The sequence below is a fragment of the Pongo abelii genome, chromosome 8 (assembly GCF_028885655.2).
Source record: "Pongo abelii isolate AG06213 chromosome 8, NHGRI_mPonAbe1-v2.0_pri, whole genome shotgun sequence".
In the NCBI taxonomy this organism is placed as follows: Eukaryota; Metazoa; Chordata; class Mammalia; order Primates; family Hominidae; genus Pongo; species Pongo abelii.
In genome coordinates, this window is record NC_071993.2 from 26,297,004 (window position 1) to 26,309,849 (window position 12,846).

At 36.6% G+C, this 12,846-nt stretch overlaps 1 protein-coding gene across 15 annotated transcripts in view; it reads left to right on the forward strand.

The window, feature by feature from the left end:
• The window catches only part of MYO3A (myosin IIIA), a 271,375-nt gene that overhangs the window by 183,068 nt on the left and 75,461 nt on the right, over positions 1-12,846 (forward strand). For all 15 annotated transcript variants that reach the window (XR_008510349.1, XR_008510350.2, XR_008510348.2 and 12 more), the window contains one exon: positions 1,614-1,761. Coding sequence is in view for 12 of the 15 variants with exons in the window: in XM_054522103.2 (XP_054378078.1) it covers positions 1,614-1,761 (148 nt within the window). In the remaining 3 variants the exon portion in view is untranslated. The remainder of the gene's footprint in view (positions 1-1,613; positions 1,762-12,846) is intronic.

Sequence of the window (12,846 nt, forward strand, 5' to 3'; positions counted from 1 at the left end):
ACTGTAGCCTATGTACTAAATGTACATATACTAAATATACTAAATGGCAACTTTCCTTTCCGTTCACTAATGAAAACCATCCAAATCTTAGATTTTAAAATTTTTTACAGAAAGTCTAAAAACTAAAGGGAGACCAATTGAAATAATTTAGTTCAACTTTGTTAAGTTTACACTAAGATTTTAAACAGCATATGTTGTATGCTGGGCTTTGCCACTAACTCGTTATGGGACACTGGGCAACTTACTGCATTTGTCTGGGTCTTTCCCTCCTCAACTGTTAAACAGGGGCATTGAATGACAAGTCAGTGGTCTTAGTTGTTGGGGTGTATCTTGGAGCCTTTTAAGAACGTCTTGAAAACTGCCTATTTCCTTCACTTAAAAATAAAAAATAGATATATTTCTATATGCCCATGAAAATATTGCATGCTTATGATTCCAGTCCTCTGGAAAGCCATTAATAGATCTTACTTTAAGAATCTCTGAACTAGATTATTTGTAAGGTCCCTCCTGCTTCTAACACTTTTTTTAGCAACGAGTTAAATATTTATCTCTGTGGGATCCTGTGGGGCAAAGAGATTATAAAAGAATAATAATCTTGACTAAACCAGCAGAAGTTTTAACTAGACATCTTGCCTCATACAATAATACAGAATTATTATTCAAAATAAGAACTTTCAGAAATACTGAAATAGCTTTCCTTTTGTTCATCGCAGCACATATTTAAAGTATTCTACAGCCTGGATTTTGAATTCCGTTGCTTCCTCCAAATGTAGAGCGGATCCTTCAGCTCACAGTGTGCAGTTGCTGACTGTCATTTCCAAATCATTTCCTTACATAATACTAAGTGTAACCCTGGAACATCTAAATGATGAACACAAAGAGAAGCTTTTGTACTTTCTTTTTATAATTCACATCAAAATAACTCTACAATGTATATATTTCTTTGGGGAGGAGTAAACCTTTTGACCAATAGTAAAAAAAAAAAAGTATTTGAAATACTTAATTGTAAAATAAAATTTAATTGTATTTTAAAGTATTTAAATGTAAAAATAAATCCCTATGTATATTTGTGTCTTTCTCCAGATTTCCATTTGTTCTATATTTAAAAATTATAAGCAAATGATCCAAAAACAAATAACAATTCTTTAAAATAATTAAGATCTTTTTAGTAAGATTTTCAAAATTGTTCTCCTAAAATGAAAGACTATATACTTTTTAACAGAATTTTTGCTTTCCTGGGAGAGTTTTTATTGAATATATTTTTGCTGTGTTCTAATTGCTACCCAAGTTGTTCTTGTAATTCCTGACTCACTCAAGCCTGTGACTTTGTTCTTAGGAGAAGAAAAAGTTTCTTTTGTTTCAGTATATAAGAGTATCGGAGTGGTTTCTATAGTTCAAAGAAAATATTGTTCCATTTTCATATAAAAATCAATATCCGCCATTATCTTTATGTGCTACAGAGAGAAACTATTTCAGTTAAGAAAGTTTCACTCTAAGTGTATGTTCTTATAGTAGTTTCTTAGCTCAGTCACAAATGGTTAACTCTAAGATTCCCTGTTTTACATTACCTCTTCAGGAAATAACTCAAAATAATGCCTCTTCAATTCTTCTAGTGGGGATGGTGATGAGCTGAGCATTGGCATTCTTGATATATTTGGCTTTGAAAATTTCAAAAAAAATTCCTTCGAGCAGCTGTGCATTAACATTGCAAATGAACAAATTCAGTATTATTATAATCAACATGTGTTTGCATGGGAACAGGTAAGTCTGAGTACTTACTATAAATATGCATGCATGCATGTATTATAGGCAGACTTGTACAAACGAAGCAGGACCTTAACCATAGATTTAAAGCCTTAAACATTTTAGAAAGACAAAGAAAAGATTTTTATTATCTCCACGTCCATAGTAAAAACAAACAAAAACAAAAAAACTGGTGTGAATTTAGTATGACTTGATATGTGATGTTAAATGTCCTCCATTGAAAATCGGTACACTCTTCTCCAAAACTTAGAATTCTGAGCCTTTGTGAACAAAGAAATTTCCTTTGAAAATTTAAGTAGACAGATGTGTCCAACAGTTTTTCTTTCTGTAGACTACATAGCTGAAATTCCTTTTGAAATTTCAATATCCATCTAAAAGCCATTAAATTTCAGAATTCCAGTAGCTAGGCAACAGAACATAAGATAATGGGTTTGATGCAAATGCCATAAAATGATCATTTTGTCAGGGTACAATGTGTAATTTATGAATCAGCTTTAAAAAATATTCCTCCTTAGAGAAAAATCAGACTTAAATCACATTTGATGTACTGTAATACTAAGAATATTTAAATTATTTTATTAAATCTAAAGGAGTCATATTTAATATCATCCAGTATGTCTTTTGTCTTCTTCAAATAATATTATATTGTTTTGCATTTAAATTAGAGGTACATGAACTTCATTTTATTCAAAATATTTAGGCTTCTTAACAGTTTATTTTGGAATTATATCTTGAAAACAGTGGTCACAAAACATTTCGATTTTGACATTTCTTAAGCCAAAAGAAGACATAAATTTAAGACCTTATCTAGTTGTTCAGCTCTCTTTCATCTATCCCAGAATGTTCCATCAAATATTCATTCCCTCTCCCTCTCTTCCTCTTCTTGTCTCCTCTGCTCTTCTCCGTCGGTGCCCTCCCATAGCCTAGATATGTGAAGAAATATCTTTAAAATCTTAAAAGCAAACAGAATAAAAAACAAAGCACTTTTCCACTCTGCTTATCTCTGTAGCACGGTCCTCTCTTTTCCCCTCACAGCCAAGCTCCTTGAAAGCATGTTCAGCACTCACTGCATTGCCTTTCTTCTTTCCCCATCTGATACATTGAGGCTTATCTGGCTGTGACCTCCCCAACTCCCCTGGAATGGCCCTTCCTCATCTCATCAGTCATTAGTTCATTTTTGTCTTTCTCACTAGGCATCTCCTTTAAATCATATATCATGTCTTAATTCTTTTTGTCTTTTTAGAGGCTGACATGTAGCAAGTGTTCAATAAGTAACGTTGCCTTGCTTTAATGCTTCACAATACTCACAGTATCCATTTGAACCAGAGACCAAAACAAGTAAAAAATTTTTGGTTTGAACTTTTTGATATGATCTATCAGAATTGCTAACTTTATGGGACCAGGTGCATCCCCATGCATTGCTCATCTGATGAATTACTGACTTGCATTGGTAGATCTCTGTTGTTCTTTTGGTGGTTGGGTAGACTCTGGTTTTAGCCTTAACCAAGGTACAGATATTTCAATAATTATTGCTCTTCACTTTTTATAAAATGTTAGTTTACAAATTGCTTTTTTTTTGAAACAGAGTCTCACTCTGTCACCCAGGCTGTAGTGCAGTGGGGCGGCGTTGGCTGACTGCAGCCTGCGCCTCCCAGGCTCAAGCAATCCTCCTGCCTCAGCCTCCCAAGTAGCTGGGACCACAGGCATGCACCACCACACCTAGCAAATTTTTGCATTTTTTCATGGAGACGGGGTTTCACCATTTTGGCCAGGGTGGTCTTGAAATCCTGGGCTCAGGCTCAAGCAATCTGCTTGTCTCGGCCTTGCAAAATTTTGGGATTACAGGCGTGAGCCACCAATCCTGGCCTACAAGTTGCTTTGATTGCTAGCCTTGAATTTCATTCATGATCCCAATGCTCTTAATTTTTTTGTCTAAGGGCTTGTTACAAAAATTATTCTATAAAGCCCTTTAAGATACCCTTGAGAGGATTTTGAAATAAAACAACTCAAAATTTCCCCCAACAAAATAAAACATTCAACTAGAATCCAGGATTATACAAAGCACTTTGAGGAATTAAAACAATTTCCAGTCCTTTCAGGTGCCTTCCTAGAGCAACTACCTAGGAATTTCTGCTTCATAATCTTCTGAACAAGACATTGGCAGTTGAGTATGATCAGATTGATGCATGTGTTATCCAGAAGATACAGAATTAGTCAATGACTCTCTTGATTTTAACATGTGAGTGTACTTGTTTTTTCTTTCTAACTCCCAGGTGAATGCTGAAAATGTAACTGAGAAAAGCTAACTAACTGTATGTATTAGCTATCATAGACAAATAGCACACTTAAACTAATTTCTGTAAATGAGAAACTGCTATTAAATCTTGAATTAAAGTCTTGGTCTACATTTTTTGGTCGAATATAATTACAGATTTGACCTAACTGAGAGCTCCTTAGTTTAATAGAGCCATTATTGCCTATTACTTCAGAAAAGAAATAGTGTTCTCACTTTCATGAGACTTACAAATGACCCGGCCAGATCTCGGCACAAGCCTTGGGCAGCACCTTTACAGATGAAACACTTCTGTTCCTGCTTAAACCAATAAACATTATTTTTATTGACAGTTGTACAACACTGGAACATAAATAACAGTCTGCTGAAAGTATTTTCCTATTTAGTCCAATTTCAGTGTATTTGTAAAGACAGTGGGACACTCCAGCAAAGCTGTTTACAGTGGTATTTTGAATATCATAACATCATTTTCCCATTGCCTTCCATTAAAAAAAGATCAATAAACTACAGTAAAACATTTTTCTTGAAAGAATTTATGATGGTGACCCAATCTATAGCATGCAGAGTAGATAGTTTTATGTTTCTTGGAATTGTTTCCAACTGTTTGCATTACCTTTGAAACATTTTCCTAAATCCAGAAATCTCTATTATCCACTCACTGGCAGCTATACCTCCTTTCTCTTATAACCTGCTTTCCCATGGACAGTTACTATATGCCTCAAAATCTCTTAATAACAACCTGGAGCATCCAATTTGTATCCCTTTATTTTCCTTATTATCTAGATATTTAGAATGTTAAGAGAGCTTGTGTATAGAAGCATTATTTTTCTATGTGTAAAATATGTAGCTCCTAAAATTTTCCTGGAGTTTGATATTTTATAGTATTTGAAGCTTTTACAGTTTCCTGGCACTGGGAGAATAATTTTATGTACATTTATTTTAATAAAATCTAAAGATACTATTTGTATCTCAAAAAAATAGTTTGAAAATTAGATGGTAATCTGTGTCCCCACCCTGCAAATAGAAGATGATCAGCCAAGAAGTATAGTTGTAATTATTTTAAAATTTAAGACTCAAACTCTTCTAAATGAGTTGCAGCCAAAAAGTACATATTTACTCTCAATTGTATCAATTCCACAAATATAGTATTCATATTTCAGCCTTCGCTATTATATTCGTACACCATTATTGTGTCATACACTGTCAACTTCCATTTTCTGAGAGGCTTTTAGTTTGCGGCTCAAATGGCAGTTATCCCATTTCCAAGAAGGGAAGCGTTTTTTTCACAATAGCCCTTATGCTGAATTTCCACGATAAATATGTAGCCAAGGTTTTGGTTTTGTTTGTTTGTTTTGTGGTTTTCTTCCATTGGAAAGGGAGCTTAACAGTAATCAAACTGTGATATAACGACTGAAGTTCTCTGGAATCACCTATCTCATATTAGAATCCCACATGAGAAATATACATACCTTGTCAAAAGTGTTCTCATGCTGCTGCTGTAGTGGTGGTTTTTGTCCTTTGTCTTCATTTTGCACTGTGGTATCATCATTGTGGTATAGAACATACAAAAGAAATGATCCGTGCTCCCTAGAAATTTACACTTCAAATCAAGGGGAGCACACACCAAGGACTGGTCAATCCTGGGCGTGACTTTGAATTGGAACAAATGCCATTGTTCTTAAGGGCCAGTGAGCACCTGGAACATGTGTATGATGCTACAGAGTATTGATCTAGAATCCTGAAGATTCACTCCGCTTATTTATATGTGCCTATTTGTATTTTGGATAAGCTTTCTTCATCCATTAGAGCAGCACATCTGACTATTAACTGAACTAAAGTTGTTTTTTTTTTAATGAGCTATTACTATTTATTTCTGTAGAAGGATGAGCTTTTACAGGCATCATTTAGACATGCACCCACGGGTTTAGAACTGAATGTCAGAAGTCATTTTAGAAGCAGGAAACTATTACTATTTACAGCACATAATGGAAACAATAACTGCAGTTATGGCTCTAGCTTCTGTTGCAGAAAGTAATGTGTATGACTCTCATCTCCAGCTGTTCACATTCTAAAGTTTACAGTGTTTGATATTTTAAATGTGGGCTCCAACACATAATTTGTGGCAATTACAAAGAATAAAATTCACTTAATGTAAAATACCTACATTTTCAAAACTTTTTACATTATAAAGTAAAAACCAGTCATCTGATTTTTAAAAATGTGTGGACAATTAAAAATAACCCCCTTATCAGTGTCTTCACATTGTTTTGCTCAAAAGTGTGAATTATTATTTTAAGTTCAACTTTCTTCCCTATTAAGTCATATGTGTGCAAATGTATACATTTGTCCCATTTTAGCTCTCCAGACAATGTAACATTTGTCCCATTTTAGCTCTCCAAGTGATAAGCATTTCCTTTAAGTGTCAAAGCAGGCAAATGCATTTGAGAAGCCCTTAATACAACAAATCTTCCTTTTTAAGTGCTTGACCAAGTGTTAGGTTATTAAATATTCCTTAAATGTTTCACACACTGAAGATGGCAGCTGATGTCCACGTGGTTGGGTGGTTGGAGGTGTTTTGGGGCCCTTGCAGCAGCTCCGGGCTGTGGACCTGTTGCTTTTCTCTCCCTCTGGCTTTGCAGATGGCCTCTCAGGCTCTGTGTTCTTCATCCCTGCTAAGCAGCTGCGTAGCACACTTAGTCTGTTTCTCTTTCATTGGTGAAGCTTGGTCGACATCCTTAATGTGATGTGGGGATTTGTGGTACTTATTTTGATAATTTAATGATATTCTTAAATTTAAAAGATGTTTTTTCTTTTCTGAGTTGGAGTCTTGTCCTGCTGCCCAAACTAGAGTGCAGTGGCACAATCAAGACTCACTGTAGCATCCAACTTCTGACTTCAAGTCATCCTCCTACCTCGGCCTCCTGAGTAATTGGGGCCACTGGCGTGTACCACCATACCTGGCTAAATTTTTAGAAGTTTTGATAAAAAGTAATTTTCAGTGAAATACATAGTTAGAAGTCTAGATCCATATGATAGTACTGTCGTTTTCTACATGTGAGGTTAGAGCATACTATTGACAAACCAAAATACAATTTTTTGGTAAAGATTTAAACATGACAGTAATGGAAAAATAGTTTAAGGTGAAAGAGATCCTATATATAGAACACCGTATTTCTGAATTTCTAATCCAAATGCCTCCTTATTCTAAGCTGATACCTATTAATAGAATATAAATTTGTAAAATCCTTTATGTCTCTTAGTTTTGAGAAACAGGTATCATATACAAAAAGTGACTAAATTGGAATTTTCATTTTAGCATGCATTAGTATATATATTTTTTTCTGAATAAGGAAGCTGCTGTAGGGAGAAATATTCTAAAACTCATCTCTTCAAATTTTAATAAAATGTATGTAAAATAAAACATGAATATTTTATTAGGAATTATCCAAAATACTTTCTCATTAGGTTATTTGTCAAATTCTGAATTAATGACTTGTGTCGTCTCAAGTTAATGATGGCCAGCATTCTCTGTGACTTGCTATTAACATTAACATAAAAACTAACAGGATCATCAATATCAGCTTCAAATAGAAAATACAGGAAGAAACAGATTTCAAATCATAAATCTTATTTCATAACAAGAGTTCACATTTTTACAGGACATGTATTATCACCATTTTTTAGAATTTAAAAAAGTTATTTCATTAAAGTATTATTAAAAATATGTGTATATAGAAAGAGAGAATGAAAAATCATCATGATGAAGCATTAACAATTGTGGAATAAACACCATGTAAAGGGTACACGGGAGTTCTTTGTACTATTCTTGAAATTTTCTGTAAGTTTTAAATTGTTTCAAAATGAAAAGTGGCAAAAGTTTTTTTTTCACTGTAATAAACATAAAACATACTCAGGTCATCCTGAGTTCTGGTAGCACCATTACAGAAATCTTAGATTTTCAACCTTTAAAATCTTTCTGTTTGATAAAGGAGGATTTTTGTCAATGGTTAGAATAAGCAACTTCTTCTCAATGGTTTCTCTCTACCCTGGGCAATGTTTTCATGAACAGGCACACTCATTTGAGCAGGGATGAGTAAGAGTTATTTTACTAAAATACAGACTTCAGGGACTATATGTGTCTTTGTAGCTTCTTTCCTCTTGCAAACGTTCTGGCCACAGTTTTAACCACATTTATTCATTGAGTTTCATAACATATCCAAGCAGTTGTGCGTTCTGAAATATTAGAACTAGAAGAAACCTAAATAGATTATCTATATTTCATTGATTAAAATGACTCCCTCTCCTCGACTGTGATTTGCCCAAGGTTATAGGACAGTGAAATGAAACCAGGACCAGAGTAAGGGGCTTCTGGCAGCTATCCATGGTTTTTCTCATGAACAAACAAGTAAGCAAGGACCAGGGATCTAGTAAAGTAATCTCCTGTGCAGAAGAAAAAGGTGCTCTTTCCTTCTTTTCTTCCTTTCTAAATAGATAAGAGCACCTTTTTCTTCTTCATAGGATATTACTTTATTAGAATAATCTATTAGATTACTAATTATTAGGTTATTATTAAATCATAAATATAAATTATTAATTAATTATTAGATTATTTCTATTGGATTAGAAAGAAGGAAAGAAAAGAAGCATAGGTCAGTCTTAACATGAAAAGCCAAGGAGAATCAACATAAGGCAGGATAGAAGAAGGCAGGAAATCCCAGGGAGCACTGAGGCTGGCAGCAGAGGCTGGCAAGGATTGGGACAGCTGGAGACCCCTCACAGGAAGGAACTAGAACTAGAAGGTGGAACAACTGAAAAGGAGAATACAGCCACAAGCAAAGAAATCTCAGACGTGATTTTAGGGTTGGAATGGAAAGGCAGAGAGCATCTTTGCCATGTCCTAGAGAACAGAAACTCGACCAGGCGCAGTGGCTCACACTTGTGTTCCCAGCACTTTGAGAGGCTGAATCACCTGAGGTCAGGAGTTTGAGACCAGCCTGGCCAACATGGCAACACCTCATCTCTACTAAAAATACAAAAATTAGCCAGGCATGGTGGTGGGTGTCTAGAATCCCAGCTACTCGGGAGGCTGAGGCAGGAGAATCGCTTGAACCCGGGGGCCAGAGGTTGCAGTGAGCCAAGATTGGGTCCACTTCACTCCAGCCTGGGTGAAAGAGCAAAACTCTATCTCAAAAAAAAAAAAAAAAAAAAAGGAACAGAAACTCTATCTTTCTGATCTTTAAATTCTACCTTCCCCAGCCCCGCCTACCCCTAACCACACACAGAGTAGGCACTCCTCGAACATTTCTGGAATTTGAGTATATCACATCCTCTGCAGTGATCTGTACAAAGACAGCATCACAAACCCAGGTGAATTGCCAGTACCATCTCATGATATAAATCTCATTCTTCCTCCTGTGACCTGAAATGGGTAGGACCATAAAAAAGTGGACTAAACTTATAAAAATAAGAGATACTCATTTATGACTTGAAAACAAGAAACACAGGAGAATATTGAGGGTCATATATACCAGCTATTAACATTTCCCCATTCTGAAATATCCACAACTGTGGAGCAGTGTCAAATGATGAGCTTGCCTATCAGAGAAGGCTATGACATTGTTCCCCAGGTGTAAGTTCTGTGAAAGAACTAAGTGTTCCCTGTCACTGCATATACCAGCCTTTTATAAAAGAAAGATGTCACGAGCCAAAGTCCTCAAATCACTTCAATTGGTGACTTTGGAAGAATCTTTTTAAAACTTTGGGCTTGGATAAAACTATCAGAAGGTAGTAGAAAGTGTTTTCCTATAGTAAAATGATGAGGTGGTGTGTCAGGGGGAGTGGGGAGAATACTGTTCTAGAACCTGTCTATTCTTTACTTGAGGATGTAGTCAGCCTACTTAGGCAGTGTTCATCTATTGCTATCTGGATTGGTGGTAAGAAAAACACACTAAGTACAGATTGGCCGGGCATGATGGCTCACGCCTGTAATGCCAGCACTTTGGGAGGCCAAGGTCGGTGGGATCACTTGAGGCTGGGAGTTTGAGACCAGCCTGGCCAACATGGTGAAACTCCATCTCTAACAAAAATTAGTGGGGCATGGTGGCAAGCACCTGTACCCACCTACTCAGGAGGCTGAGGCATGAGAATTGCTTGAACCCAGGAGGCAGAGTTTGCAGTGAGCAGAGTTTGTGCCACTGCACTCCAGCCTGGGCCATGGAGCAAGACTCCATCTCAAAAAAAAAAAAACAGACCCACACAGTAAGTACAGGTTGATTGGTCTGGTGTGTACTAATGTAGGTGATGAGACTATATAAAAAATAAACTTATTGTTGATTCTTAAAGATTTAGGTAGTACATGGAAGGGCAATAAATATTCATTTCTGAGTGCTAAAGTTATTTGTGAACTAGAAATATAGGTTATTCTATATTTTAAATTATTCCAGACATGGGTAATTTCAGAACTTCAACTAAGGAAACAAAGATTTGAAATAGTTCACTGCTGTGGGAAGTCAGGGACCCCGAATGGAGGGACCAGCTGGAGCCGCATCAGAGGAACATAAATTGTGAAGATTTCATGGACATTTACTAGTTCCCAAATAATACTTTTATAATTTCTTACGCCTGTCTTACTTTAATCTCTTAATCTTGTTATCTTTGTAAGCTGAGGATGTATGTCACCTCAGGACCACTGTGATAATTGTGTTGACTGTACAAGTTGATTGTAAAACGTGTGTTTGAACAATGTGAAATCAGTGCACCATGAAAAAGAACAGAATAACAGCGATTTTAGGGAACAAGGGAAGACAACCATAAGGTCTGACTGCCTGCAGGGTCGGGCAAAAAGAACCATATTTTTCTTCTTGCAGAGAGCCTATAAATGGATGTGCAAATAAGGAAGATATCGCTAAATTCTTTTCCTAGCAAGGATTAATACTCTGGGAAAGGAATTCATTCCTGGGGGGAGGTCTATAAACAGCTGCTCTGGGAATGTCTGTCCTATGTGGTTGAGATAAGGACTGAGATATGCCCTGGTCTCCTGCAGTACCCTCAGGCTTACTAGGGTGGGGAAAAACCCCTCCCTGGTAAATTTGAGGTCAGACTGGTTCTCTGCTCTCAAACCCTGTTTTCTGTTGTTTAAGATGTTTATCAAGACAATACATGCACTGCTGAACATAGACCCTTATCAGTAATTCTGCTTTTACCCCTTTGACTTGTGATCTTTGTTGGACCCTTATCAGGAGTTTCTGATTTTGCCCTTGTCCTGTTTCCTCAGAAGCATGTGATCTTTGTTCTCCTTTTTGCCCTTTGAAGCATGTGATCTTTGTGACCTACTCCCTGTTCTTGCACCCCCTCCCCTTTTGAAATCCTTAATAAAATATGCTGGCTTTAAGGCTCAGGTGGGCATCACAGTCCTACCAATATGTGAGGTCACCCCCAGCGGCCCAGCTGTAAAATTCCTCTTTCTGTACTGTTTATCTTTATTTCTCAGCCAGCCAACACTTATGGAAAGTAGAAAGAACCTACGTTGAAATATTGGAGGCAGGTTCCCCCGATAGTTCACCATTATTCTAGTCCATCTTCCCAATGAATGGTACCTCATTTAGGTTTTCCAACTGTATTTTTTATTATTAGAAATCTGACTTCTAACAATGTTCTAGAATTCTGTTAAAAGTCAAATTCTAAGGAACACTTGAAGACTGTAGCTTGTCATATCTCAAGAACCTTCTGATAAGATTATGTTATAATAATATCATCATGGTGATAGAAGGAAAAATTTCCAAGCTTGGGGCTTACATTTTTCTTCAAAATGACTCATATTATTGAAAGGCGAGAAAAGTCTTACTTCGTATGCCACAGAGAGGCAATGCAAGAGCAATAGAAGCAGTGTGAGCAAGCTGACAAGGAAGGGGTCTAGACCTGCGGGCGAGGGCTTCAGAAACCATAGCTGATGTTGTGACTGCCCTTGTCAAGTCAGTCCACTGAGATCAACACTCAAGAGGATGATTTCCCCAGGAAAGTCACTCAAACGCCAGCTTCATGAATGGATTCCTGTGGAATGTTGTCACACGACCAAGAGGACACACAGAAGAAAATAGGAAAGAGACCAGGGAGCAAACATCAACCTGACACCAAGGATGTTTTCAAGAAAGTCCCAGAGCCTTTCCCTTCATTTAACTCTGTCTGATTGCTAGCTTCACAAATCGTCAGCAACATCACAACAACTGATGCTGTAAGGAAGCCTCTGAGTCCAAAACATGTCATGTTTCTTATTATCTGGTTTCAAAACAATAATACTCCTAATAATAGCTGACAGACATTAAGTATGTAGTATGTGCTAAGCATGTATCTACTTTATTTCCCCCAAAATCTATCCTCTTAAGTAAATACATAATCAAAGAAATGCAAATACAGCAATAGGCTACCATTTCCCCCATCAAAAATAGATTAAAAATATATATATTTTTTGAGATGGAGTTTCATTCTTGTTGCCCAGGCTGGAGTGCAATGAATGGCATGATCTCGGCTCACCACAACCTCCACCTCCCAGGTTCAAGTGATTTTCTTGTCTCAGCCTCCCAAGTAGCTGGGATTACAGGTATGAGCCACCACACTCAGCTGATTTTGTATTTTTAGTAGAGATGGGGTTTCTCCATGTTGGTCAGGCTGTTCTTGAACTCCTGACCTCAGGTGATCTGCCCGCCTCAGCCTCCCAAAGGATTGAAAATATTTTAATGAAAATATTCATTGCTGGTGAGGATGCAGCAAGTTAGAAGTGTTTATTATTAGAG